This window comes from Ilyonectria robusta (assembly GCF_021365365.1).
Source record: "Ilyonectria robusta strain PMI_751 chromosome Unknown BGZ61scaffold_5, whole genome shotgun sequence".
Taxonomy (NCBI): domain Eukaryota; kingdom Fungi; phylum Ascomycota; class Sordariomycetes; order Hypocreales; family Nectriaceae; genus Ilyonectria; species Ilyonectria robusta.
The window spans coordinates 1688446-1715951 of NW_025764439.1; the positions used below are offsets into that span (position 1 = coordinate 1688446).

At 53.6% G+C, this 27506-nt stretch overlaps 13 protein-coding genes across 13 annotated transcripts; 4 read left to right on the forward strand and 9 right to left on the reverse strand.

Moving 5' to 3' along the window:
• Positions 1-211: 211 nt before the first annotated feature.
• On the reverse strand, positions 212-1796 carry BGZ61DRAFT_346253 (transcription factor Tfb2-domain-containing protein; the record flags this gene model as incomplete). The annotated part of the gene is made up of 3 exons (XM_046239857.1): positions 212-1460; positions 1513-1600; positions 1664-1796. The coding sequence occupies 3 exons, from the start codon at positions 1794-1796 to the stop codon at positions 212-214; spliced, it is 1470 nt and encodes a 489-aa protein (XP_046107761.1).
• A 400-nt stretch (positions 1797-2196) lies between these two features.
• On the forward strand, positions 2197-3381 carry BGZ61DRAFT_446912 (HotDog domain-containing protein). Its single transcript, XM_046245259.1, has 8 exons — positions 2197-2386; positions 2479-2519; positions 2620-2635; positions 2692-2757; positions 2824-2938; positions 2989-3054; positions 3107-3185; positions 3233-3381. The coding sequence occupies exons 1-8, from the start codon at positions 2348-2350 to the stop codon at positions 3303-3305; spliced, it is 495 nt and encodes a 164-aa protein (XP_046107762.1). The 5' UTR covers positions 2197-2347; the 3' UTR covers positions 3306-3381.
• A 331-nt stretch (positions 3382-3712) lies between these two features.
• On the reverse strand, positions 3713-5202 carry BGZ61DRAFT_529883 (uncharacterized protein; the record flags this gene model as incomplete). Its single annotated transcript, XM_046253474.1, has 3 exons — positions 3713-4360; positions 4413-4923; positions 5033-5202. The coding sequence occupies 3 exons, from the start codon at positions 5200-5202 to the stop codon at positions 3713-3715; spliced, it is 1329 nt and encodes a 442-aa protein (XP_046107763.1).
• A 2098-nt stretch (positions 5203-7300) lies between these two features.
• Positions 7301-8605, reverse strand: BGZ61DRAFT_415595 (uncharacterized protein; the record flags this gene model as incomplete). Its single annotated transcript, XM_046243358.1, has 2 exons — positions 7301-8485; positions 8543-8605. 2 exons carry the CDS (start codon positions 8603-8605, stop codon positions 7307-7309), a joined length of 1242 nt encoding a protein of 413 aa, XP_046107764.1. The 3' UTR covers positions 7301-7306.
• Positions 8606-9393: 788 nt separating this feature from the next.
• On the reverse strand, positions 9394-9744 carry BGZ61DRAFT_314469 (ankyrin repeat-containing domain protein; the record flags this gene model as incomplete). The annotated part of the gene is made up of 1 exon (XM_046238855.1): positions 9394-9744. A coding segment is annotated over one exon (351 nt), but the record flags the coding sequence as incomplete, so codon positions are not given.
• On the reverse strand, positions 9742-11796 carry BGZ61DRAFT_345615 (uncharacterized protein; the record flags this gene model as incomplete). Its single annotated transcript, XM_046239805.1, has 2 exons — positions 9742-11525; positions 11580-11796. Coding segments are annotated over 2 exons (2001 nt in total), but the record flags the coding sequence as incomplete, so codon positions are not given.
• A 407-nt stretch (positions 11797-12203) lies between these two features.
• BGZ61DRAFT_446919 (uncharacterized protein) lies at positions 12204-12944 on the forward strand. Its single transcript, XM_046245260.1, has one exon. The coding sequence runs from the start codon at positions 12288-12290 to the stop codon at positions 12909-12911; it is 624 nt and encodes a 207-aa protein (XP_046107767.1). The 5' UTR covers positions 12204-12287; the 3' UTR covers positions 12912-12944.
• A 13-nt stretch (positions 12945-12957) lies between these two features.
• On the reverse strand, positions 12958-14771 carry BGZ61DRAFT_446921 (Alpha/Beta hydrolase protein). Its single transcript, XM_046245261.1, has one exon. It carries the CDS (start codon positions 14292-14294, stop codon positions 13134-13136), a length of 1161 nt encoding a protein of 386 aa, XP_046107768.1. The 5' UTR covers positions 14295-14771; the 3' UTR covers positions 12958-13133.
• A 3-nt stretch (positions 14772-14774) lies between these two features.
• BGZ61DRAFT_446922 (uncharacterized protein) lies at positions 14775-15521 on the reverse strand. The gene has a single exon (XM_046245262.1). The coding sequence runs from the start codon at positions 15419-15421 to the stop codon at positions 14924-14926; it is 498 nt and encodes a 165-aa protein (XP_046107769.1). The 5' UTR covers positions 15422-15521; the 3' UTR covers positions 14775-14923.
• A 482-nt stretch (positions 15522-16003) lies between these two features.
• BGZ61DRAFT_529888 (uncharacterized protein) lies at positions 16004-16392 on the forward strand (the record flags this gene model as incomplete). The annotated part of the gene is made up of 2 exons (XM_046253475.1): positions 16004-16202; positions 16292-16392. 2 exons carry the CDS (start codon positions 16004-16006, stop codon positions 16390-16392), a joined length of 300 nt encoding a protein of 99 aa, XP_046107770.1.
• A 720-nt stretch (positions 16393-17112) lies between these two features.
• On the reverse strand, positions 17113-19624 carry BGZ61DRAFT_586259 (uncharacterized protein). Its single transcript, XM_046256435.1, has 4 exons — positions 18447-19624; positions 18312-18393; positions 17648-18253; positions 17113-17551 (listed from the first exon to the last, which is right to left on the reverse strand). The coding sequence occupies exons 1-4, from the start codon at positions 19278-19280 to the stop codon at positions 17505-17507; spliced, it is 1569 nt and encodes a 522-aa protein (XP_046107771.1). The 5' UTR covers positions 19281-19624; the 3' UTR covers positions 17113-17504.
• A 2424-nt stretch (positions 19625-22048) lies between these two features.
• BGZ61DRAFT_446930 (Deuterolysin metalloprotease family-domain-containing protein) lies at positions 22049-23433 on the reverse strand. Its single transcript, XM_046245263.1, has one exon. The coding sequence runs from the start codon at positions 23290-23292 to the stop codon at positions 22216-22218; it is 1077 nt and encodes a 358-aa protein (XP_046107772.1). The 5' UTR covers positions 23293-23433; the 3' UTR covers positions 22049-22215.
• A 2543-nt stretch (positions 23434-25976) lies between these two features.
• BGZ61DRAFT_446933 (uncharacterized protein) lies at positions 25977-26977 on the forward strand. The gene has a single exon (XM_046245264.1). It carries the CDS (start codon positions 26306-26308, stop codon positions 26915-26917), a length of 612 nt encoding a protein of 203 aa, XP_046107773.1. The 5' UTR covers positions 25977-26305; the 3' UTR covers positions 26918-26977.
• Positions 26978-27506: the final 529 nt, after the last annotated feature.

Consider the following 27506-nt stretch of genomic DNA (forward strand, 5'->3'; position numbering starts at 1 on the left):
GCACGTCTCTGATAACACGGCGCGAGGACGCATCTCTTCTTTTATACATGTACAAACCCACCCGCCCTAGTCCAAGATTCACATGCCGGTGAACTTGGCGATGCCATCCATTTATCTCCCGTCGTGGGTGTCTGGTCCCAACGCCTTGTAACGCCGTTTCTGCCTATACATATGGAGTATTTTGGTCTTTCCCTCCTTCTTTGGCCTTCCCTTACTCGGCCTTCTTCCGAATCCGTAGGTAGTCGCGGATCTGTTCGTGCTTGCTCGCAAAGAACATTCCCTTCACGTCATTCCGCCAGGCCAGCACACCAACCTCCTCAGCGAAGCCCGCAACGGCCATGTACTCGCGGTGGTCCTCAAAGTCCTTGAAGAGGAAGCCGCCAGTTGTCTTCATGCGCTCGTTCTCGAGCTGCCAGAGACGGATCTGATCTACAACCGTCGGGGGCAGGACGGGTTTGTTGTTGAGGGCGGCAGTGCGGTGCATCTGGTCATGCGCATGAGCGGCGAGGTAAGAGATGATCTGGTCGGCCGTAATGCCGAAGTTGATAGCCTGGCGAATAGACTGACGCGAGAGACGACCGGCCACCATGTCGGGAAAACGCATGTTGAGCTTGGCAAAGAGAGCAATGACGGCGATTTGCAGGGTGGACTGAGTGTAGGCGTAGAGACGGTAGTTGGTCTCGATAATGACACTGCCCTTTTGGTCCGCGTTGCCACCAGATGGGTTGGACTGGCCTGGCGCCAAGGCCGCAGCTGTGGCGGCTGCGACGCCGTCACTGATGCTGCGGAGACTGTTTCCGCTGCTAGTGAGAGTCGTAGCGAGGCGCGTAGGGAAGAACATGGACCACTTGTGATTGGGAATGTAGATGAGACCAAACTCAACAAGGTATACCAACATGTTCTTGCGCTGATCTGTCAGGGCATTGGTGTCGTAGGCGCGGCCGAGCTCCATGCTCGCAAGCACAAAGAGGAACGACAGCATGTCGGTCGCCTCGAGCTCCTTTCTGGTATCCATAGCCTCAATCCAAAGCAGCAGAAGCGTCCACACCTGGGCGTTGGCCTCCTGCAACAGGAAAGTAAAACCTGCCTGAGTGATGCCCACGCCACCATTGGGTCGGCGGTCGACCAGCCGTCCTGCGATGAGGAGTTCCTTCACGTTCTTATTCGGCCCGGAAACCTCGCTGGCGCTCTTGAAGCCGACACTAGAAACAACATAGTGCAGGATGTCCTCCCACCTTTTTCGGGCATAACGGTCGAGGAAGGGGGTGTCGATCTCGGGGGGGACTTGCAGGCTCGAGGGAACGCCGAATGAGTTGTGGGTGCCGCCGCCGGAGAGGGCGAGGCGAAGCGAGGTCTTGAAGTTTGCCGTGAGCTGCATCTCCTGTGGTCGATCTTTCGAGGGCGCCGTGATCTGGACGATGTAGAGGACGCGCATGATGGATAGGGCTTGATCCTTTTGCCTAGGTCGAGGTCAGAGCGGTTGCTTGACGACTCCACGAGAGGGAGTCGTACCGTTTGGCGCTCGGCTTAACCCAATCATCGAGGTCACTGAGCAGTATAGCTTTGGGCATGTAGAGAATTCGCATGACAAAGGTTTTCGCTGGCGGATTATCGAGGGTCAGCAAGGGCGCCGCGTGACGATGGCCGTTCACGGGAGACTTACCCAAGTGCGGGAGCATGCGACGAAAGATGGCAAACGCTGTCGAGGGCTGCTGGTACAGCTTCCTAAATGTCGTACCTGGGAGCTTCTCGAGGTACTCGGCCAGCTGGAGCGAGGGCGTGGGACTGACTGACATGTTGGGCAACCGAGGGCGCGCGGCGCAATCAGTCAGTCAGTGAAGTCGAGGGGAGCTATCTCATGATAGCAGAAGGAGGAGAGGAGAGAGTGTCCGGCCGGCGGGGAGCAAATGTGAAGCGGAATTCGAACGTTGACGCGTCGTAGGCAGCGATGGGAGGAACTTTGAATTCGTGGGGAGGAAAGTCATCAAAGGTTGTTGAGGTTCGTCTCGTGAATGAATCTCTTTCAAAAAAGAGGCTGCAGCTCGAGGCACGGTGCTACTAAGCTCGAGCCAAAGACGTGTCGGAAAAGATCCGGGTAATTACGTCAGTCTCGGCGCGCGCGCTCTAGGGTCAGATCCCACGGCAAAGGAAACGCCGAAAGTGGAGCTTCGGCCGCGCTAATATTCCGTGCTTCCCCGGATATTCATCCAGGCGGAGGCGAGTACCTAGGCTATCGCGGACTGAAGCCGCGGAGTTGAGGAATTGCACTCAATCATAACTCGGGCACTGCAGAGAACACGGAAGAAGTTAGAGAACTCAACCCACAAGGCAGCAATCGCTATCAATCATGGCCAAGAAGCTCACCCCCACGCAGTTCGTCAAGGCGGTTCGTCACCTCCCCGGCCTTTTCTGATTTCCTTGCCTTGCCTCGATTTAACTCAATTTCGTAATGTGATCGAACTGACCGCGTGTGTATAGGTGTCACGGTCATTCATGGCCGAGTCCGGTCTGGAGCCGAGGTACGTTATCATGGATTCCTTCTTTTGTCCAAGCAATCAAGGAGGCGTCCTAAGCGATTGAACCATGCAGGTAGATATGCTAACCAACCTCTCCTCATAGATTGCTCGGAAAACATGTATGCAGACCATTCACCAAAAAATTGTTTTGCTTCCCTAACCATCAACTCCATAGTTCCGGGTCCTAAGCGCAACTGAGGGCAGAGTCGACTTTGAGCTTGACATCCACAAAGACCACACAGTCAGTCACTATCGCCTTGAATCCCACTTCTGTGCCATCTGTTCAATCCCTCTGACCGATCTTCAGAACCGACTCAAGATAATACATGGCGGCACCATTGCGAGCATGGTCGACCTCGGCGGCTCCCTTGCCGTAGCCTCAACCGGCCGTTTCGCAACTGGCGTGTCAACCGATCTGAATGGTATTTCTTCTCTTTCACTGCATTAGTTGCTATATTCTGACGAATCAAAGTCTCGTATCTCAGCGCCGGCGGACGCGTAGGCGACACTTTGAAGGGAACAGCCATTTGCGACAAGAGTATGTGAACGCCTGGAACCTCGATCCCTAAATGTGCACTGACCAGATGCAGTCGGCAAGACCCTGGCATATACTACCGTGACCTTTACCAATAGCAAGGGACAGTTGGCTGCTCGAGGAAGTCACACAAAGTATGTTGTTCCCTCCAATGCTAGGGTATTTGCTAACTAGGTTGGAGATATGTGAACGGCACCATGGGTGAGGCTGGTCCGTTCGTGGCTCCGCCCGAGTTCTCAGAGGATGTGGAATAAACGAGTTCATCTCAACATAGTTACATAGACAAGATAGATCAAATATTACTACACGCTCATATAGGTTCCATCGGACAAATTAACAGAAACCTTACGGGTGAGTATCAATTTATTCGTATTTGTATTCTTATATTATATCTTCTTATATTCAATTATTGCAATCGCGGTTGAGTTTCGACATGAATTATAGACGTGCAAGTATTGACGTATGTGCGGATAGTGATACTCCGCATTTCAGAATCATTACACAGCGTTCGCGTAGATCGACCGTTCGTTAAGGAAGAATCAGGTTCAATAAAGATGGTATCATACCGCGCGTGCAAATGTCCCGACCTCCCTAATCGTTCCGAAACAGACCAGTAATGTTATCAACTCCAATAATATTTTCTCCGTAAATTCATCAGCTCCTATGCCTTTTCATAATACGGCTGAGGGATGGTCTGGGGAGGTGTTCCGTCTGCCTGGTGGTTCAGTCCCATAGCATCCTCATGGGGCGGGGGCGACCTTGTTTGGGACACTGGGCTTTGAGGGCTGTAGTGTTGTTGCTGTTGCTGGTATTGAGGCTGGTGCTGTTGCTGCTGCTGCTGTGGTTGCTGATGGGCGTACTGCGGGTAGTTTTGATGTTGGGAAGGCGAAATGTACTGGTTCGGCGGAGCATAGTAGGTACCCTGCTGGTTCTGGGGAGGTGGTACAGGTTGGATTAATTCGTGTCGCATCGGAGGTGACTGCTGTTGCTGATGTACCATCGGTGGAGCTATGGTTTGTGAATTGTAGGTATAGCCCCATGGTGTCACTTGGTCACCCGAGCCATCTGCCATGAAAGGTTGCTCAGTAGACCAGAGCCCGTTGTTCTTCTTAGAGCCAAGTGTGAACACAAGGCAAAGGAGAATGAACAGGGGCCAGACACCGAAAATAACATCGAGGACATCATAGTAGCTCTTGTAATATGGGTCGCGTCGCACGTCGCTTAGATTTAATGCTGACGCCATGGAAGCCATCTCGTATACGGTTCGCAGGAGCCATAGTGCTGCACTTGTGATAAATATGTTGGAGGACTAATTGAATATTAGCATCGTCGTAGTACAAGACATATGGGATAAAGCGTACCAGAGATAATCGCGTTTCGGAACGCGTCTGCATCTTAACCATGATAGATTGCGCGACGATGGCTATAGCCAAGACGAATACAAGCACGCGAAAGGAGAAGTCGAGGTGGCGAGAGGCATTGAATTGGTCAATCAACTTGTTGGTGGCCGAGTAAGTCGACGATCGGTTCTTGGCAAAGACCTCGTTATAGAAGTGAAGGCGGAGGCCAAACTGGGCGAGGGCAATGATAAGGAGCACCGAGGCAATACCGTACGAGGCAAGCTTGGTGATCTTGTCGTACTTTCCTGCTTTGCCCACATGGACCATGACGATCCCAGTGCCAAGACGGAGCAGCATCAGGAAGACAAGGATATCAGCGATGGCTTCGCAAATCCGGGAGACGGTGAAGGTATTGTACTGAGCGAGATCGATGGCTCTCATGACGTCGGAGGTGACTTCATAATACAAGTCATATTGGATGCGGGCGGCAGCGAAGGCGAGACCGTAGCCGCAAAAGTCCAGGAAAATGAAGCTGCAGTTTATGGTCAGCGCAAGAACGCCTTGATTGTCACGTACGCAACACAACACGGTGCGATGCGATACGCCACGAGACGACAAGAAAGGACGGGGCCGCGACTAACAGTGTTAAGAAGGCGAATGCGGCCTTCAGATATGAAAAAGCTGTTCGAGCGGGATCCTTGCGATGGCGGGCAAGGCAGAGCGCACATAGGAAGACGATGAGGCAGGGGATAAAGGTCAGGAGCATGAGGGCGTCATGGGCGATGTAGTATCGCTCAAACAATCGGAACATCACCATGGCGGTAACTGAGGTAGCGACGAAGCGGTACGAAGGAGCAATGCGACTTAAGTCTTGGTGTCGTCGGGAAATGGCCAATTGATCAAAGCCGAGTGTTGGTGACGATGGCGAGGCTCCGCGATGACACGGCGAATGCAGTGGCCGCTCGTTCACCGCAGGGCGCTGATGGCACAGACAGGGAGGACCTCACTGAGGACCACACGGACAACTGCAGTATCCAGGGAATGAAAGATCGAAGCTTGTCCACCTGGAGAAGGGCGGGAGGAACGTTGGAAGAATGCAAGCCACAGCAGAGCAGCCGGAGGGAAGGAGAGACAAACAAGAGCTCAGGCGGACCGCACGAGTCGGAAGGAGGGATGTGCCATTTTTAGACCTGGATGGGGGATCAACGTGAGGCACACCGACTGGAATAATACCTAATTACTGCAAGCTACAAGCAATGACCTGGCGCCCGCCTCTTTGCGCCCAACCAGATCATCCATCTAGATGCCCCATTCCAACATTAAAGTATTGCGACGGGCGGCAGACTTTCAGCCCCGGCGAGCTCCAGCCCAGCTCCATCCAGCCAGCTCCATCCAGGGAGGCACTGGAAAGGCGGGCCAGGACCACCATGATCCAACCACGATGCAGTCGACAGAGGCTCAGACGCAGAGCCAAGAACAACACCAGCAAAGCAAAGCAAAGTCTCCCCAAACAGACCGATGCGAAAAAGCCAGGCAGTGCCCACTGATCCGCGCACCAGCCAATCGACCGCCCTGGACCAGCCGTCCAGCCGTCCTGTAGGGGCCGTCACAACAGCTAGGGCTCTGGGTCGCCGGCAGCTGGGGCCTACGGGTGGCCTGTTGGGGCTGCATTAGCGGAACGCCTTGGCCGGCACTGCCCCTGCGAGGCGCCGTAGGGCTGCCGCGATTGGTGCCCGGCGGGATGAGGTGGCCCTTGGAGCCCGTGGCGCGACGAGCTGGAGACCCCCCGGCAGTCGAGTTTCACCTGGTCAGTCACCCTCTGTCACCCTCAGTGGCCAGGTATCGGCATTGCCATGCCGTGCTAGACACTCTCTTCACTCTCTTCGCGTCGTGTCTCGAGCCAAGTTTCCCATTGGAAGAGTTTTTCGTATTAGTTATACTTGTACATCTCGTTCATATCTAGCGCCTTTATGTCCAGCGGACAAATTCTCCGATTCCAAACGGCATAAGGAAGCCACCGGGACGGCAGCGCATCATCATGTTGTCATCCCCCCCAAGCCGCCAACGCCGTGGGATGCCTCGCGCAATATTTCACGTAAAAGGCTTCAAAGTGCAATCCTTCCCTCGGGAGGCCTCTCCACTCCTCAGAGCCTCATCCGCAGTCGAATTCCTCAGCTGCGGTCACAAGGCCATGTCGATCTGCCCAGTGGCTTCAGCTATTGAGGCAGAGACCCCGGCTTATCTAAAATGTCACCACACCAAGCACTCGCTTCCAACTGGAATGAATACCTGAAGTCCCGGCCATTTGGGTAAGTGTTTCTGAATTGCTGGATTATCGGTGCCGGGCCATATTTCAAAGCTGAGACGACACGCGCAAATGCCCCGTGCGAACCCACTGGAGAGACGAGCAAATGCCAGGCGTGTGCAGGCAACACAAATCACGTTGTTTGTTGGTTATTAGGCTTGAAAGACAGCCTCTCCAACAATCGCACTGCCACCTCCTAGTTTTCTCGGCATGGGTGTGGTTGCGCATGCATGCAGTAAATGCTACTTTACCACAGAGCCCTTGGTGACTGGCTCTCGCGGTATTGGTTCGGACCCCATCTGCACCTCACTACCACTCACACTTGAACATCGGCTTTCAGATCAGTATCCGACGTTGGAGTTCCTTTCAAATTGGGTTCTCAGCTTTCCGGGTCCCTAAGACTCCATGCTTATGCAGTAGGAGAACTCGGGCCCAGTGTCTTTTGTCGTCGTTCTCTACGTCGCGTTCTCCGACGTAGACACGACTCAAAATATCTTCATGATCTGCAAAACTGGGTCCACTGGAAAACATACCCAAAAAGGCTTACACGACACAGTACTTATCATCAACATAGATTCCCTAGCATAATACATGAGCACCAATTTCATCATCAAACTGCCACCTCCCCGCGCTTCTGTCTCTCCTCCCAGTCCGCCGCTCCCTCATAGTCGCAGTTGTACTTCATGAACTGCCCCGGATCCAACTTGACCTCCTTACTCGCCGCATCCGTCCCCGGCTTGGCCTGCTCGCGGCTATACTTCTGAATCAGGCCGGCCCGCTCCCGGCGCACCGCAAACACCCGCTCCAGCGCCGCCTGGACATCGCTCTTGGCCGGCGACGCCCCCAGGAACGCCCGCAGCGCCTCGGCGTCCTCGATGCTCTGCGACGCGCCCTGGCCCTGCGTCGGGAGCATCGCGTGCGCCGCGTCGCCGATCAGGATGGTGCGGCCGCGGACCCAGCGCGGCAGCGGGTCGATGTCGCGCAGCTGCCAGAGCCCGAGGTCCGGCGCCGCGGCGAAGATCTCGTGCAGCCAGCCGGGGAAGTCGGCGTAGGTCTCGCGCAGCTTCTCCATGCTGCCGGCCTCGACCCAGCTGTCGCTCGAGCTGCTCTCAGCCATCTTCTCGTCCGGCACTAGCGCGACGATGCCGTACATCTTGGCTCCGCGGCCGGGGCCCATGATAACCCGCCGGTCGTGGCCGATGATCATCGTCGTCGACGGGTCCAGCGGGTCAATGAGCTTCTTGGGAGCAGACAGGTTGCCCAGTTTCTCGGTGGGGATCAGCATCCGGTATGCAGAGATGCCCGTCGGGATGGCCTTCTGCTCCTCACCCAGGACTGCTGTCCGAACGGCGCTGTGGACACCGTCCGCGCCGATGATCACATCTCCCGTAATAGTCTCGCCGCTCTCCAACGTCACAATTCCTTCCTCGCAGTCCACACTGACAACCTGACTTGAAGTCCGGATCTCAGCTGGGTTGCCCGGCAAGTCGGGGCTAACGGCCGCATTCTTAAGAGCCAATGAGAGATCCTGGCGGTGGTACATGACCCTGTCGGCACCAAACTGCTTCTTGTCCAGGTTCATCTCCCGCACGAGCTTCCCGTCTGTATTGAACATGCGAAACGCTCGGTCGGGCATGGGCTCGGCGGCGGCGAGGAACGAGTCGATGCCCCATTTGTCGATGATCTTGGTGGCATTGGGTTGCAGGGAGAGCAGCGCGCCGACTTCGCGGACCATGCGCGAGCGTTCGAGGATGGTGATTCTGCGATTGGGAGATCGGAGGGCAATTGCCTTTGCGTGTTAGCTTAAATTCTCGCAGTCTGTGTATGCCGGTAGTTGGTAGGTTACCGTTGCGAGGCCGGCAATACCGCCGCCGACAATGATGACGTGCACCTCAGGTTGGCTACCCATTGTATAATGGCTGTAGAGAAATGTGAGAGAGATGAATTGACTTAATGTTCCCGAGTAATATTTAAAAGCGAGGGCTTCAGTTTCAAGAGTCCTTTTTGAATCATCCAAGCCCAAGAAGCTGGTCATGGCCGACTAAGTCGCCGAGTCGATCTGAACCGAACCGACGGAACGGAGCCGAACGGCACCCACCTGCCCCGCATCATCGCCGGTGGAGGCGGGGCATTACCGTGATAAATTGACCCTATTTTTATAGACTAAAGCTAAGCTACAAGTTAACTCATACTTAGGGCTTAGATTTCCTGAATCATTAGGTATAAAAAAGCCCGAAGGTAGTAAGCGGGGGAAGGATTCAGGGCGAATTTGCTGGTGAGCTTCGCCAGAGCTGGCTCACGAGGCGAGTAACACATCCACGCAGCTCTTGGCCTGAGGCTTAGATGTAATTCATTTAATTCTGTTACGCAGCGCTCTACTTAATTGGCTTCTCCGTCAGGTCGCCATGGTTGCGTAGAAGCAGTCGACAAAGGCTGGGCACCATTGGATTCCAGTAGCCGCATGATAGCGTCATCCCCCCCCAAGGCAGCCCTTGACAGCGGCGTCCAGCCCCTTTCATCCGCAGCCTCAATGTCGGCGCCCCGGTCAAGAAGCAGCTGCATAACAGCCTCATATCCCTTTATGGCAGCCCATAACAGCGGCGTCCAGCCATCTTGATCTACAGCCTCAATATCGGCGCCCCGGTCAAGAAGCAGCCGCACAACGGCCTCACGCCCATTCGCAGCAGCCCTTAACAGCGGCGTCCAGCTATCTGAATCCGCAGCCTCAATATCGGCGCCCCGGTCAAGAAGCAGCCGCACAACGGCCTTACGCCCGTTTGCAGCAGCCCTTGACAGCGGCGTCCAGCTATCTGAATCCGCAGCCTCAATATCGGCGCCCCGGTCAAGAAGCAGCCGCACAACGGCCTCATGCCCCTCTGCAGCGGCCCACAACAGCGGCATCCAGCCTTCTGAATCCGCAGCCTCAATATCGGCGCCCCGGTTAAGAAGCAGCCGCACAACAGCCTCATGCCCGTTCGCGGCGGCCCATACCAGCGGCGTCCGGCCAGATAAATCCGCAGCCTTAATATCGGCGCCCCGGTTAAGAAGCAGCCGTATAACGGCCTCATGCCCCTCCGCAGCAGCCCATAACAGCGGCGTCCAGCTATATGAATCCGCAGCCTTAATATCGGCGCCCCGGTCAAGAAGCAGCCGCATAACGGCCTCATGTCCCTCCGCGGCGGCCCATAACAGCGGCGTCCGGCCAGATGAATCTTTGCTGTCGATACTCGTGCCAATTTGGTCCGCCCTTTCTAAAATGGTCCCCAACGCCCCTACCACTCCATACCTCGACATAATATGTACCAGACTAGTCCCTTCTAGCGGACAGTCCTTTGAATATTTCTCTAGCATCCCATAAATACGCACCCATCGCTCCACAAAAATGTTTGATGGCCAGGTGAAATATTCCAGAAGATCGTCTTGGGGGACACTTCTAGCATCACTCTGCTTCGTGTGCGCCACCCACGAGGTCATGGCATATTGCAGGAAAGGAAACCTGGAACTCCACCGGGAAGAGTCGCGACTTGCTAACAGACCGATCTCCTCCATCGCCAAGTAGCGTATGCAGATCCTAGAAAGCCGATAGTGTGCCATTCCAACAACAAAGTCGGGTTTGGCGGTGCTCAGGCTCCCGTTCAGAGCTGATAGGCCCTTCTTGATGAAAAAGTCCTTGACGGACTGGTGGATGAACTGGACAATCTCCCCATCCGAATCGACTTCCGCAAGGCCGCAGCTCAGCGTCTGAAGTCGCCTCTTCATCCCGGCCTTGTTGGATGAGTAATCCATTGCGCTCAGGCATTGGTGCAATGACTTGTGTTGGCAATCGGTCTCGACGATCATAGCCCATAGCAATTCATCTAGTGACAGGGGCTTCATGGCAAACAAGATCCATTCGATGAGTTTCAGAGAGTCCGGGCCCATGTTTCGGATGAGTTCGCAGAATAAGTCGCCGAGCTCTTGAGGGACCAAATGGACTTCAGCCTCTATTCTGTCCAACTTGATACCCCTTCGGTTAAGGTTCAGTACTTGCTTCACTACAAGCCAAGCCCACAGGAAAATACCCTGAGCGCGTGATGTTATCAAGTCCGGAATTGTCGACGAGAACGAAGAGAGCTTGTAGTGAACGAACGTCGATATATCTTTCCTGTTTTCGTTCTCTGCGCATATTTCGAACGCACAATCCACTTCCAGAATCGGGTAGTGACGACACGTGAAGCAGACGTGGAAATGTTTCAAGCCGATGGTCGGGAGCGTCTGTATCAAGGACTGGAACCCGTCGACTAACTTGACCGCACTTTCCTCGCCAGATTCGTCCAATGCATCGAGGAATAACCAGACTGTACGAGTCTTCAAGACCTTCGGAATCGATGACTCGAAGAAGCGCTGCAGCTCGTGCGGATGCCACTGCCACTGAGCACCCGGCTTGCCAACAGTTTCGCACCGTTGTTGGAAAGTGGCCACGAGGTCTTGCAGTGTGTCGGGGACCTGGCAGAGGAGCTGGTGGAGGAGCGACTGGAAGAGGCCCAACGACGTCCTTTGGAGGCCAGCACCGCGGCCGTGGAAGAAAAACGAAAGGATCAAGTCACCCTCCGCTGCTACGAGATTGCGCAGAACGTGACCTAGCAACGTCGACTTCCCAGAGCCGGGTTTCCCCTTGATCCAGAGCAGACCTCGATCGCAAGAAGCCCAGCTTGTGTACATTTTATGTTGAAGTAGCCACTGGCATGTTCCCTGAGCGGCGGTATCGATATCGTGGAACCGACTGTCCATTTCTAGGAAAGCCAGCGATTTTAAACAATCTTGTAACGGATGCACGGGATCTCGTGTGCCTGGACGATAGTGAGCAAAGAGTTTAGTGCCTATAGAGGAAAACCCGCTCTTACCAAAATACACAGGCCCTACGAATTTGGCACCGGGGAATTGGGGGCCGTTGCCTTTACTGATATTCTGTGTGCCGTCAGGAGTGTTGAATTGGTCCCCGGTGCCGCTGTAGAATGAGGAGCTCTGGGGAAAGGGCCCAGTGCGTGTCGCGTCCCCTTGTAACCCACCAGTCCGAGGCCGCTTCTGTGGCGGAAATATGTCGTCTGTGGCTCTATCCATTATCCAAGGCACGATAGACGAGTTGAAGAAGGCTGAGAACGACGGAAAGATGTGTGAGCAGACGCGAAGTCAACTAGAAATAGCGAGGACGACAAGGTCAGCCAAAGACGAGTCGCTCGAGAGCCGCACGCTCCTCCCCAACAAGCAACGCACCAGTTGATCCGGGGGATGGGCGGGGTCCGTTCAGTCCGATAGAGGCAGATGTGCAGAATGGATCAGGCTGCCAATCTGAAAATTTTCGCACATTGGCTTCATTGTCAGCTTCACCGTCTTCGCGCACATGCATAGGGTCGGCACGGTGAGCCAATCAGTTACCATTGTCGTCGAGCATCGGCATGTCCTGAACCAATCCAGGCTGCTAACCTGCAGCCACATCACACGTAGCGATGCGGGCTCAGAGGGCTGATCAGACAAAGATTTGAGACGTGACACACCTCGCAAATGAGAATCTAGATTGCCCGGATTCAGTCTTCCCAAAGGTGGCAGCTACCATGACAGACTTGATCTCGACCACGCTCACCACCCTCGAGGCCGCCACAGATCACTACAATGTTGTCAAAGATGACAAGGGTCTCCGGGAGGCTTTCCATGAGGCGGGTCGAGGGCTGCTCCTCGTCTGGCAGGCTCTCCAAACTGCCAAGACTCAACTGGGCGGACGCAACGCAGCCGAATATCCCCAAAACGCCCTGGACTCACTGAAGGCGTGCAACACCAACGCAAAGCTGTCCAAGACTATACTCAACGCCGTCGCCCAAGCACCGGAGAATTCGAGGTTCGAGGGTTACAAAGAGGCCGTGATACAAGAGGGCAAGGGAAGAACGACAGAGGTCTTGATGATTGGGATGATGAATTATGTATGTACCTTGGTCGAGGACTGTGCGATCGGAGCAGAAATGGAAGACCAAGTCAACGGGTTACGCAGTGCCATCGACAAGCTATCAAAGATGGAGCCGTCCGTGCCGAATGAGAAGTTGGGCGGCTCTTTTACGCACTTTGGCTCTGGCGACCAACTCAACGCTCCCGGCGGCACCGTGAACAAGAGCACAGGCGAGGGTAAGCACTTCCCTGGAGCTAGTTTCTTTGGTCCAGTGCATTTTGACAACAATCCGAGCTAAGAAGGACTACTACCATAAGGCAATATAATATACCTAAGATTAGGTGTTAGGTGTATCACTAAATGTTTGTATTTATTGTAAGGCTTTAGTTTGTTATAATTTTAGGTAAACTAAAATAAAAATAAAATAAAAAAACTAGGATTAGATTCGCAGCCTCCTCGATCGACCTCTGCCCATATATCTTCAGACGACCTGCTCTCGAGAACGCCGCTTCCGTACCCCTCAAAAGTGCACCGGGCCGTAGAAAGTAGCTCCAGGGAAGTGATTACCATCGCCTGTGCTCATGTTCACGGTGACGCCGGGAGCATTGATTTGGTCACCAGAGCCAAAGTTGTTAAAGTACCAATTGGCTGGCTTTTTTATCTGTGCTTCTTCTATAGATCGTGTAGGTTGGCTGATAGCTGAGTTTCTGATTTGTGATTCCCATCTAATCAGCTCGCCAAGCAGCCTTTTGAATCCATTGTCATCGACCGAGCTAAACTTAACCATATTCCTATGGTTAGCGTGGATGCTGATCGCGTTGTAACTTTCAAGGGTAGCCGAGTCTTTGGAGACGACTTTTCCAACCCCAGACAAGGGCAGTTCCTCAAAGAAGCACGTAACCTCGAGATCCCGGCCGGCCTGCTGCTGTTCCCGCACCATAGACCAGAACCGATCTTGAACGGACTGGAGGTACTTGTCGTCTGTCTCTAAGATCTTCAATAACGACTTGTTGATGGACTTGACAATCCCAAGGGCCGAAGCTGGTATCCTAGCCCAGTCGGCCATCCAAGATCCCCTGTGAGGTGTACCTAGGAATATGATACCCTTGGTGCAGTCGAATATACCCCGGAGATGCGGTTCGGGGTTGTTTCGGGAGAGAAGAATGGCTTCCTTGCAAACGAGGCCGCCCAAGCTGTGGGCGATGAAGACTAACGGTCGAGAGGACGCATTAGAACGAGCTCTTTCCGTCGTCAGATCATTCAAGAGGTTCGTGGCGTGATCGATCAGCCCCTTTGTCGATGCGACCGGTTTCCGTACGATATACGCATCGTAGCCGTACGTGAGTATGCGAGCCCTGCTGAGCTTGAGTGGCAAGAGTGTCTCGGGCCAGGGTTTGGACTGCCCTTTGGCGGTCCATGTGCCGACCCGGTTGCCACTCAGACCGTGGACAAAGCAGATGTCAATTGTAGCGTCGGGGCAGTCGTGCAGAACTTCAACTCCATCCGGGAAGGCGGGAACTAGAATGCTCTGAAGAGGTGTCTCGAGGTCTGTCTCGTGAGGCCATGGATGATCAGGTAGGCCGTCGCCGCGGGTTGTCTCTTGTTGTTGATGAATTTCCGGCGAATTGTCACCAGTCCGGTGCTGCTTCCGCAGCGTAAATTTCGTTCGCAAAATCCTCATTTTAGCGATGCGTTGTGGAACCCAGAGGAAGAGGAGTTAGGATCGGCGGAGATCATCACAATTGTACGCGACACATTCTCCAAAGAAATATAGCAGCTTTGAGAAGATATAAAGTTGCGACGGAGGAAAGCGGGGGAAGCCGGCCGAATATCAGTGAGGTATCCCTTCTCGCAGGCTGCAGCTGCAGCTGCGCCACAACCAACTTTCTTTATTGTAGTTGTCGCCCTACAGCCTCATCTTTTCTCGCAGTATGGCATGACTCCCGATTCCAGATCTTGCCGTTCAGGCGTTCTGGGGTCAGTGAAGCTCGATGGCTCCAGGGCGGCGGGACGCGAATCGGGCATCCCACTTAAAATTTTTGGGTGGCTCGGTCGGTTTCGTCTCGCCATGCAACTTTGGGGCCCAGCTATTGAAGACGCACCGCCACCGCAGCCTTCATCACCCTTTGGGCGGGTTGTTGGATCTTTTAGTCCTCCCTGTTACCTTTCTCACCCGCACACTAGAAGTTTAAAAGCCCTTGCCTATTATTATAGATGTATTAAACTGCTTCTCTTGCTATATTTTCTGCATTGATTTCATCTTGTAGTCTACTCCACATCCGAAGGGGAGGTTGACTCCTCCCTCGCCTCCTAATCTCGTGGCCGGAATTCACTCAAAAAGCCTCCACGTCCGCGTCCTGGGGTCTCGCCGATGCCCACGTCCACAGGGGAAGTGAGACATGAGGAACACAATGCTCGATCCAAAAGGGATTTGCGACCCATTTGTACTTCAGAGTTGGACCGCGCATCCATTGGCCACTCTACTGGGCCTTGAATGGTATTAGATAAAGGCCAAGGCAGTGATTTGGGCGTGAGCACAGAGGGGCGCCTTGGATCCAAGGACGTTTTGATGTGGAGGGCCAGATTATCCAATCGTGGCGACGCAAGCAGAGCGACACTCGAGTGGTTCATGTTCAGTGGCCCATGGAATAACGGTCTCCAGCCACAAGAGCCCCGATTTCGAGACACAAGATCTAAAGTATTCATACTGAGTGCCAGACAGTGATGGGATGTGCAAAAAGCATTAAACATGCGTGTTCTTGACGGCATCCTAGACCACATTTCGTTGTGGCAGTCAGCATTATGCATATTTCGACTACAATATTTGAGCAGTCCACAGATAGGAGTGAACCAGTGCCTATTTCTTTAAGAACTCAAGGTCCTTGAGCCATAATACCATCGTTTAAATCCACATCTTTGATCCTTTTGGACTGTAAAACATTTGGTGTTGGTGTGGCAAAATTGTGTTGAACGGCACCAGTCCTCAAAGGCGTCATCGCATCTCAGCCCCTCCAGCAGCCGTTACTCCAAGCCGCCCGCAAACTCACACCTAGGGCCGTCCTTTTAAATGACACCACTCACTTATCGCTCATCGCCGTCTTTTGATTCGTTCTCGCACGCCATTCTTTCCTATAACGTCAATAGCCACCCCAAAGGGCTGTCGCGTGGCTCCCGTGGCGGGTATCTTAGTGACGTCACATGGGCTCCCCATTGACACCACGACAATGAGCATGACGACGTCACGACTCTAAGCCAAAAGGTCTAGGACTTGGCTCCGCGTGCTCTTCATAAAAGCCCTTGGGTACCTCTCAATCTCGTCAAACACATTGCCAACCTACAAAGCAAAATCCACAGCGTCCAATACACATCCATCATTAAATTTCGCCCATCATGGCCATCACCACCGCGATTTCCGACTTTATCAAGTCCATCTACGAGCTCCTTGCCTCGATCTTGTCAACCGCCTACACCGTAGTCAGTTCTACTGTCTCGGCCGTCCTGAACTTCTTCGCTGGACTCTTCACTCTCTTGGGCAACATCGTTTCAGGGATGGTCGATGTCGCTGGTGGCGTGGGCAAGTTTGTTGCTGGTATGTTTTCTCGCACCTCTTTTTCCCCTGCCACAATATTGTTGGACCACAGCTGGGTTGATTGATGATGCTAATTTTTCGCTACTTAGGGAACATCGTGCTCATCTCAATCGGCGCCTTGGCCGCGTTTGCATACGTCCGGTTCACAGTCCAGGGACGACAACTTGCCGAGGGAAAGAAGGTTCAGTAAAGGGATTTGGGATGTCACTTTTGATGTCAGAAATACGAGACCGTGATATTTCCTAGGAGAATTTTCAAGAGGAAAGATTTAGGGGGGAAAGGTTCTATGTTCATGGTACCAGCACACGATACCCGGGTCTGTTAGTTGCAGTCATAAGGAGAAGAGGTTTTAGCGAATACACCCAACATCGTTTCTGAATCCATCTCTTTCTATCATGCCCCAATGTGCTGAGAGTGCTTCAAATCCTGCCGAGTTGAAAATATCTATCTGGGCCGACTTTCCATCATATCGACGTCTCACTTCATGTGTGGAGGTATCAGTAGACAAACACCGAGTTGCACATGACCCAAATCCCCACCACACCTCCATCTCACACATTCCGTCCCTCGCAACCCTCAAATCGCAATGCATCAGCCCATTCTAAGACCTGCAGCACCAGGTGACCTTTGACGGCAAAGGGCAAACGCCTGTCTCAGGCAGAGCCGCCGAGATACATAGCGATCCCGTTTGCAATTACGATTCTGATACGGGTGTCACGGTCCAGAAGTCTATATACTCCCTGTCAGCACAGTCCAAAGTTGTGGCGCAGAAGGCCGCCTCGTGATTTGATCATGATCCTCTAGTCACCGCACCCGCTGCCAGATCTTTGGTGCAGCCATTACGAGAAGCCGCAGTGTATGCTCTGGCCAATCTAAAATAAACGAATCTTCACGAGTGGCTCAAACATGTGCTTGTGAAAATAAGTGTCTTTAATCTTGAAAGAAAATTGTCATATCGTCGTTACTGATGTCGCCGTTTCCGCCAATACCTGCGCCCAAATCCAGACCAGAACAAAGCCAACCCGTGAATCCGCCGTGCCACTGAGTCATGATCCCAAAATCACAGTACACGTCTATATCATTTCCATCATTGTACATTCGATTCGTATATGCGCCCATTCATGAGCTCTTTATTCGTTCGTAGATCCCGTTGGTCCTTGGTAGCGTGTACCGCAGCTCACTGTTCCGGCTGGTACAACCTCTGCCTCATTAAAAGAGAAGGAAAAGATTCAATTTCAAGCCGCTCCCCAGTCATATCTCTTCATCCAACCTCCTTTTCTGCATTTGCGTCGTGGTGCCCATTCAGGTCAAGGTTTTGAGCATAGCTCGTACGAGTGAGGGAGGAGGTCCTGCATAATCCAGGTCAGCCCGCTGCTCCTCAAAGCTCGAACCGGTGAAAAAGGCGCACCTTTATCGGTTTTTCGGCACGCTGATGGACATCCTACCTTTCTTGTCCTTCTCAAGCCGCGGTGGCTTGTGGTGCTCGACCACCTTCTCCAACTTCTCCTCATAGATCACGACTTGTCCATCAGGAAGTCGCTCAGCTCGCACCAGTTCGCGATTGGAAGAGCCTTTGGGGCGATGTGCAAGTTCACGCTCCAGGGCGCGAATCTCGGCGCGGAGCTCATGGCCGCTGCGAGAACGAGAACGGGATCGTTCATAGATCGCCAAGGGTCCCACAGACTTGCGGCGGCGGCGACTTCTGTGACGATGGCGATGCGTGTCCCAGCTTGAAGTGCTGCTAGATCGACTGGGAGATTCGTCACGAATGAATGTCTCCTCGACAAGCTCTACTGGTGGTCCAGCATCAATGATGACTGGGGGTGGGGGGGCTGGAGGTGGCACCGCCACCACCACTGGTGGCGGCGGCGGAAAAGCCTTCTCTTTCCTAGGCTCGGGAGGAGGAGCTGGCCTAGGGTCGAGCGGAGGAGCTGGGGTTTCGAAGACGGGCGGTGGAGGGGGCGGTGCCGGTGCTTTGGAAGGGGGAGGAGGAGGAGGAAGCGCAGCAACTGGGGCTGGAGGGTTTCGAGCGGCAAGGATATCCAGTTCAACTATAGGCGTGATGCGTTAATTTTGTGTTTCTACACTGTGGGACGTTGGTTGACTTACCCTTCTTGTAATCTTCGCTAACCTTGAGTAGCTCATCAATGTTGTCCTGTCCGAGAGCCTTCTGCACAATGATTGTGTTGCCCTGGGTCTGGTTAGATTATTTCTCATGAGAACAGGTCCAAGGATATTACTCACCTCCTCGAAGAACGGGTATCCCAAATCAATGAGAGCTCGCTTGGAAACGAGTTTGGAGGGGATGCGAGTCTTGCCCTTCTTAGGGTACTCGCTCCGTACGGTGGTACCTCCGCTGCTGCTAGAGGAGTGGCTAGAGGTAGAAGAAGAGATCGAGCTGCTTCGATGAGATCTGGTTCGGGTAGATAAGGAATCCCGGCTGTGGGAGCGTTGGGTCCGGGTGGTTCTAGAATACTCTCGTTCGCGAACACGATCGGGATATGGCCTGAAGTCATCATCGCCATAGAACTCGGGCTCAGCGACTTTGATGTCATCGTAGAATCCCTGGTCGGGGTAGCGGCGAGGCGGGGGCAGTCCGCGAGCCTTGGGGAGAGGAATCGGGGTGTATGCGGGAGCGCGGTAGTCGTCCCGACGGACGTCCTCGCGGCGGGCTGGCGGGGGCAGTTCATCGTGCTCGTGGAAGATGCGAGATGGGCGACGATCAAATGTGTCAAGAGAGGACTGGCGGCGCAGGAAGCCGGGACGGCGAGGAGCAGGGTCGCGGGGAGGAAAGTCCCGCTCTCGCTCCCTCTCCATTACGCCTCGGCGTTGGTATTCGGGTCCAGGGCCCTCGCGGCGAGGCATAGGTCGGTCCTCGGGGTAGTAGCGGCGATCTCGCACCATGTCGTCATCGTCAAAGCCGCGGTTGACACGGCGGTCTTGTCGATCATCCGAACGATCGAAACTGCCCCGTCCACCGCGCATATAGGTTCGTTCATCTTCAGCCCGGCTCTGGTCGCGGCTCTGGTCACGACTCCGTTCATACAGGAAACGGTCACGATCCCAGCGTTCGCCCATGGTGAATGTGGGGGGGTGTGATGTGTGTTGTGGTAGTGCAAGCTGGTTCGCACCAGATGACTCAGGTCGGAAATGTGAAACGGGGGATTCGCCTCCAACAAGTAGGTCGGCAGAGAGAGACTGAGTGTACAAGCAGCTTGTACGTCAGTATAGAAGATGGACGGGTATTAGTAGATTGTGTAAGTACCCGGGATGCTAGTTGCGATGCAGTAAAGGGTAGAAGAAGAGTGTGCGAGAGATAAACGAGACGGAAGAAGAAGAAGGAGAAGGTGGGTGGTGGGCGGCATATGATCAAAAAGGACCGAGACCAGGAGGGATGATGGGACAATTTGATAATGGCGCCCAGATGACGGATGTTGGATCATGGAGGGTGGGTGGAAGTGGGTGGAAGTGGGCGATGACGTTGACCGGCAGGTGGCCCCGCTGATGCCAGATTTAGCGCGCAACACTCCAGTGGACAGTGCGCTGGTAGCGTGTGACCCTCCGCAAGGGTTCCATTTCGCAGAGAGAGCCGTACAAGGAGGGGCTCAGAGGGGCCCAGAGGACGCCCACTCCGCTGTCCTTTGGTAGCCTCGGTGGGGCGGTCTGCTGACGGGCGCCTGTGATAGGAGGTGTTCCAGGGGCTCTGGCGCTGCGAGACACACTGAAGAGATCAAACCAGCGATGACGAGCAGGAGCCCCAGCAACAAGAAACAACGAACCGCTGTTTGCAGAGCCCAACGCGAGATCCTGTTGTTATTGTTGGGTCGAAACGAACCAAAATACAATTTACATTTCACAGAAAAAAGACTTTGCGTTCCGTTGCGTGAGCCCTCCCTTCGCCGAAGGTTGCCGATGCTCTCCTCGACGCCTAAACCAAAGCCAAGTGGGGGATGCGACCATAAGCCGGATTTTAGTTGCCTGGATGAGGCGTTGGGGCTTGAGGAAGCAGGCTTGCCGGGACAGGGGCTGAGCGAGGCACACACCCGGGATGTTATTGTTTTGATACAATGAGATAGAGCGAATGGGATTGGAATAAGATCTAATTGGAACAAAGGCCTGTGTTGATGATATAATATTATTATTGAGTTAAAAAAAGATATTGTGAGCTGGTTGGCTGGGTTTTTATTTACTTCTACATTCAAAATAAGACATTTATTTGCAATTCTATGCCCGGTCACTATCACACTGCACTGCCGCAATAACACTTCTCCCCTCCACTTTCAAGCTCTTAGCAAACACACAACAGGGCATCCCTTGGAACCATCGACACAACATCGAGCCTCAACCCACCATCCTCGTCGTTTGTATTGTCCCTTTTACCCCCCTTGCGCGCATCCTACTGCATCCCCGATCCAATCTTGCTGCTTCTCGTCACTCTAGCGCCTGGATCCCCCAATGCCTCCAGCTTCAGCCCTTGGCCTCAACCCAGCTTGGGCCGCCATGCTCGGCATCGCCCGCTTCCTTTGTTCCTGAACCTCGTTCGCGGGCCAACAGTCCCCTTCTCGTCGTCGGGTTCCGGCCAGTAGCTCCTCGGTAATGCAAGGGGAAGAGGGGAATCAGTGGACAGCAGCTCGATCAGGCACTTTTAATGCTTCACAACAGCGGCTCCAACATGTTTTGGCGTACGGCAGATCTGGAACATGCACCGCGCCATTTGTCCTGCAGTCGCCTGGCCCTAACACGCTCTGGGGAACACGCAACAGCCCCTCTTCAAGCGACGGAGCGTGCTCGCATTTGTGCAATCCCTGGTCGCCTTCTCCAAGACTCCAACTGGAAGCCTGGCCAAGGCTCTGCCCGCAGCGGTAGTGCCGCATCCTGTGCGATGACGTCGTGCAACCAGGCGCTGCATCTGGTTGGCACCCGATGTGCACCCACCGCCCACTCGGCGACCCAATGATGGCACTCGTGAGATACCTTTCGGTACGTCTCTTCTCCTTCTCCAGACGGAGTGCTTCAAGTCTTCCCCTTGAACCCCGGAATGATCGTCGAGAAGCTGTCGATTGGGTTCAGTAGGTAGCATTGGGCAACTTTGCCTGATACGTACCTGAGGCGGTTCCTGATTGTCGAGATCCAATTCTCCGATCAATCCATGACAGCCCGACCTGTCACGTTGCCATGAGGGTTGAAACGAACCTGCATCCTCTCGGTCATCTCGAGCCCAACCAAGACCAATTCAGCAACATCATTCCGCAATTCCCGCTTTGACGCTAGGGATGACGGGCAAAAGCCGCTCGCGTTACCCCAGTCGTGGCTCCTGTCACGTCTCTTGGTCCATCTCGGACCACCTGTCTCCATCTCGCTCGACGAGCCTTCCTGGTAGAAACCTAGCTTTGTTGTGGTGGGGTTCACCGAACCTCCCCTTACCCTGTTCACCTTGATGTGTCATATGCTGTATGGCCTCGATGATCTCTGCCAAGCCCTACTTCTCTAATCGAGTACATAAAGCGAAAATCGGGCCCCAATCATATCCTTCCCCACAGTCCGAAGAGACCACACAACCGCGGCACTTGCATCTTCCGAGGTCTTTAAGACTTTGAGGATTGCATTCGCACACGAATACCAGCTCCTTTATGAAAGCTCAAGCGGTACTAGGGTACCTGGCATACGTGCAGTTATAGGGTATATCGAGAGACTAAAACTTATCGTTCTTGTTAAATTGGGCTTATTAAATAATAGTCTGAGAAATAAACATAAAATATTGGTCTCTGATACAGCTTATTTCCCAAACTCAATTACTACAATAATATGTCGTTTGTGTGCAAATAGCAATAGGTGTGCGCGCGAATGGGAAGGCTTATAATTTTTATTTCGTTTCTTATATAAATTGGCTGCCGAACTCGGTCTCATGCAACCAAGACCGGACTCATGGTGTTACCCTCATGATTAACGCCTACAATAATGCCCTCCCATTCTATTCCCGTACCCTGCCATACACATGTTTGACGATCCTTTCTTAGCATCCAAGGTTGATAGCGTTGGCGAACAATGCGTACGTGTCGGCGTGGTTGAGATCCTCCGCAGCGGTCAAGCTTTTCAGGAAGTCGTAGCCGTAGCCGCCGTAGTCCGAGGTACCCTTGACCTGGCTGAGATGAGTAGCCTCGTGAACCACCGTGGTGCCCTGTTCCTGGCCGTGGCAAGTCGTCGTCTCGATCTGAAGCGCGGTGAAGAACAGGTCGCAGTACGCCATGTAGTTGAGGCCGGGAACCGTATAAGCCAAGACACCGTCGCTGCAAGCACCGTACACGTCGGTGCAGTAGAACTTGGCGTTTCCGCCGGTGGTCGAGCTGCACTCCTGGGCGATGCGGGAATAGACACCCGCGACGGTGCTGCGAGTCTCGGCGGAGGCCGACTTGAAGTACTCAATCATCTTCGCGTCCGAGCCAGACTGGGCAGCCAGCTGAGCCGCCTGGGCAAGTCCCGCGCAGCGGCCGAGCGCGGAGTATGTCGCCGTCAATTTGTCGCCAGTGCAGTCGCTCTGCACCACGCTTCGCTTCTTGGCAAAGGCGGTTTTGACCTTGTAGGCCTGGATGCCATCGACTACGGTCTCGATTGTGTTGGAGTGGAAAGGAACGGAGCCAATAAGAGTCGTCGAGTTCTCCTCGGCGAAGGAGAGGGCGCCGGACGACAAGATCCCGTACGTGCCGCCGGAGGAAAGGTCGTGAAGCTCGGCAACATCGAACTCGACCTCGATGGACTGGCCAGAGGGAATGCGTTGAAATGCTGCGTCGGTGAGGGACGCCATGTGCAGGTTGACACGGACGCCGTCGAAGGGGACGGGAACGGTACCGTTGGAGGTGGCGGAGAACACCTGGGCCTTCTCGACCGCCGACGTATCAAGGAAAGTACCAGACTTGAGGACCTTGAGGTTGTTCTTCCCGTTGTTGGTGATGATGGCCTTGACCTTGGAGTTTCCCTCCATCTGAAGCTCGACGCCCAATCCGGTGGGCGCCCGCTGGTACAAGGGCTGCCGCTGGAACACGGGGACGGCAGCAGCCAGAGAGGCGAAAGCGAGACCTGCAAGCAGCTTCATCCTGGGCGAATACAAAAAAAAGAACGACTTTAAAAACGAATGACGAAGTGAACGAATAAAAAAAACCGCGAAGTTCAAAACTGAAACGAAGGAACCTAGAGCAACAAGAGAACTTGAGATGAAGCACAGGCAGCGTCAAACATACTTATACCTCCGGTGCCTCAGACGGGTCAGGGGGACGAGATAACCAGACCCCTTGCTCGTTAAGTGGTGGTGGGATGCAACAAATATTGGTCCAGACAATGTACCGCAAAACAAGCCGCTAATCTATCTTAAGACACAATACACTACTATCTTAAGGGTTCGGCTTATAGGCAAGGCAAACAAATTAGATTATGCCGTAAATTCAATGAAAAATATTTTCTTAAACACAAGTGACATAGCGAGTAATCGATATGTCTTTTTGTGGTGTATATAAATTTTATCATAATTCGCCATGCCTTTCAAATGAGTACTTGGTCAAGTGGAAAACCCGCCCGCGCTGTATGAACCAGGCGAGTGGTGCAGTACATCCGGCCGGATCAATACCTCTTGCACTCCCCTGCATTCATCTTGATTCTCGGCAAGGGCCTGGCTGGGTGGTGTCGCTTGCGGTTCCGTCACGGTGAGGCTCGGAGTTCCCCAGAAACGTCAAGAACGTAGTGGGCCAACATAGTGTTTCGCGCCCTGCAATCTCCCTATCGGCGGGTGCATCTGGCGTTGACGTGTGGCGTCAGGCAACCTAGCCGCGGTTTGCTCTCCATTTCTGTCGTGATTGCACGGGCTTCCCAGGGAAGCTGTGAAAGGGGATCCAATCGGGGTTTTTTCGTTGGCCAACTGGCGATCTAATTTGCGAGCCATGGGGCGGAGGACTCGTGGTGGGAAAGTTGAGGCTGGGCCCCAAGGCGCAAGAGTCATGCTGATCTTCGTCTCGTCTGGAGGGCGAGACGTTTGGTGTAGCAGTTTGGCCGGGGCCCCAGTAGGCCGGCAGGGAGCCCTATCGAGGCTCCTCTCCTCGCTAGCAAAACTCCACCTGCTGTGATTCCGAGGTGGCATCGCATAGGGGCCGACGGCCTGACCGACTTGACTTTGTAGCTTAAAGGAATTGTTTCCGGTTTGTTTTTCCTTCTCAAAATGGCGCTCTGCACGGTGAATGGCCGAAGGTCGAGATTGCGGCACGTCCCGTGTATATTGCCCGGACGTGGCTCGTTTTGTTCCTTGACCCCAGCCCGGTCAGCTGGGAAGACTCCGAAAAGCAGCGGCTACTGATAAAGGTGAGGCACCTCCACCTCGAAAACACGGGAGCTAGTGTTTGAGATGTAGTATTTTCTACTATCGCACGTATGGGGAGGCGACATGTCAGAGGGGAAGGGTGCGCAGGTGGATATGATGGATTCGCATCCTCGCTGTCCCTGTGAATAAGGCAAGGGTTCCACTGAAGAATCAAGGTGGGAAACACTCGCAGGATTTCATCGCTGGTGCCGATGCCAGAATTGATTGACTGCTCTGCATCGGAAAGTTAGATTTTGTGTTACCAGGGCCATCACAATCGGCGACTAAGAACTTTAACGCGATCAAAGCTGCGGGGCGTCGTCGATGAAGCCGGCGGCTTGTCGTTTCAGCCAACACCGTACTCACCGGCATCGATGACGCAGATACCATCAAGACCCCGCGCTACGCCTTCATTGTCTTTTGGTAGCGAGCGGTGAATGGCCCCCGAGGTATCTGCCAAGTGCCAAGAACCGAGGTTTCCGGTGTCGTTGATGCAGAAGCTCTAGATGGGCATAACGAGGGTATCGCGGTTACGGTGTCTGCGGGTCGGCGGAGATGGGATGAATTTCCTCCGGAGGATCTCCAAGAAAAGAAAGAAACCGCTAAGACGGTCTAGTCACGGCCGGTCCCCGTACGGGTACATGAATTAATCGGTTGCTGATCCCGACGGCTGGGGGGGAGTAAGGCCAGTGGGGACATCTCCAAAGACCTCTCCTGGAAATATTCCCGCCAGTCAATTGAAGTCATAGGCCTTGTCGCAATCTCAGATTTAAACATGATTTAAATACGTCGTGCAGAACATCTTGCGCATCTTTAGACTCATATCAGTGCTACCCCGATGGTTAGAACACGGGCCGGCCTTGACGTCAACGGCAGTGAAAATGGCCTTGCTGGCACCATCCAACATCCAACACATCGACCACGGGATAAGAGCTCAAGCGGTCAAAATCATCTCTCAGGATGGGAATCCCAGCTTCGGATGTACTGGCTCCCGTGGCCCCCTGCAGAGAGAGGCCGCCGGCCAGCGCGTGGGGCATCAACTGGCATCTCAAGATGCGGTTGCATCCATCGTAATGGCAATCTACTTGAAGAGAGCATCGCAAGCATCAACGACTTGTTCTGTGCGTTTTCAATAGAGGTGACTCCAGTTTCGAGGCTGGGAGTCCAAGGGAACCCCTGCTTCGGTCAGACTAGGCGGACTGTACCACTGGATGTTTCAGACCCCAACCCTGACTTAGCTGATCTTCGTTTCTGATACATTGGTGCCGGGCGTTACCCGAAACAAGACAACTAGGGGCCGTCTAGATTCTTCAAGGCAAACTCGTCATACGTTGACAATCGAAGGGAGGCCATGCTCGTGCGTACAAGGCGATTGTACGCGTACAACTGTTTGCTAGTTGAATAAGTGCCGACGCAGCAGCCCATACAAGTCTCCAGCGCTTCCCTCCCGCCGAGATCCCGATGGGTTGAAACCCGTTTTCGCCAAGTCTCGCCTTGCCACTCGTTTGACACATTTTGTTCGGAATAGCTCGCAAGGAGCACTTAGATTGTTTCCGAAACGCCTTGAAGGTGATCGAGGATTAGCGGCAAAGGAAATCCCATTGGCGGTATTCTCAGCTCCACCGATCCAAGCCACACATCAACCCACTTGCCACCATCACGACCAACATCCCTTGCCAACTCCGCAGCGTCTTGGCGCCATCACAATAATCCTGTTGGCTCCGAGAATATCTCCATAACCGGCTCCGTTGTACGTGAACCGATGAGCCTCCTGCGCACCTCCTCCACGGCGCGATTCTTCGCTGGGCTGTTCGTCACCGCCGGTCTCTTTGCCTACTTCACACATTCAGTGCCCTCGCTGTCGCTCCAGCTACAAATGGACGACGAACCAGCGCCAGGTCCCATCTCGGGCATCACCGTGTCCCTAAAACAAAAGAGCACGTCACCGCCCACAATCGTAGTCCATGTGACCAACACCAACAGCGACCCTGTCACGTTCCTCTCCTACGCTTCCCCGCTGGACGGGCTGGCACTGCAGCTCGGCCTGCTATCCATCACGCCTGACGGCGCGAGCGCACCTCTCGAAATCCCAACTCTCGAGGTGCAGAGAAAGTGGCCGCCAGAAGCGGAGTCACTCGTCACCTTTGCGCCAGGAGAGAGCCAGCAGCAGGATATAGTGCTGAAGGACACAGTGGTGTCGCCAGACGATATAGGCGCCAAGGCGATTGTGCAGTTGAAGGGCAAGTGGCAAGCTGTCTGGGGGAAGGCAAAGGAGGATATTAGCAAAGAGGCGATGGAGAAGGCCGGAATTGCTGATGATGCCTATTCGGGGGTTTTCATGTCAAATGAATTAGAGATTGAAGTTACTGCTTAAATCTATCCGTGTTTGAGTTCGCTTGGGGCAATGGAGGCTTGGCGTTTAGCACATTACATGCCATTACCAAAAAAAAAAAAAAAAAGGGATTACGATCAATATAAAATTGCTTCCTCTCGTATTACCTGTCTCAACGCACCGGTAGTTTTTGCAATCGCCCTTTGCAGCTTACAGGTTATAAGATTGAGTAGGCAAGCGGCTAGGTCTGTAAACCAGTAACTTCCATGTGCGAAGTTATTTAGGAAACACAGGCACCTGACGTCGGCCTTTTGTATGACCTCCTCTAGGCTAATCCAGACAAGAACATCACGAGATGAGCGGTAAATGACAGTGTATACTTATTAGCCTTGGTCATGATCTTGTCTTTGTTCTCTTAGAAGAGCATGAGATAGATCTCATTTGCCGAGGCAATCAAGTCTTAGAATATGCTTGTGAGCCTTTCGCCAAACGACAACTTGTTCGGAGAAAGCTAGAGCATAACACACCGAGCCTTAAGACCAAATAGTAGCATGACCAACTAGATGCTAAATTTCTGCATCACTTACCAACAAAACCCCTGGAGGACCTTGTCGAGCCGTCACAGGTCAAC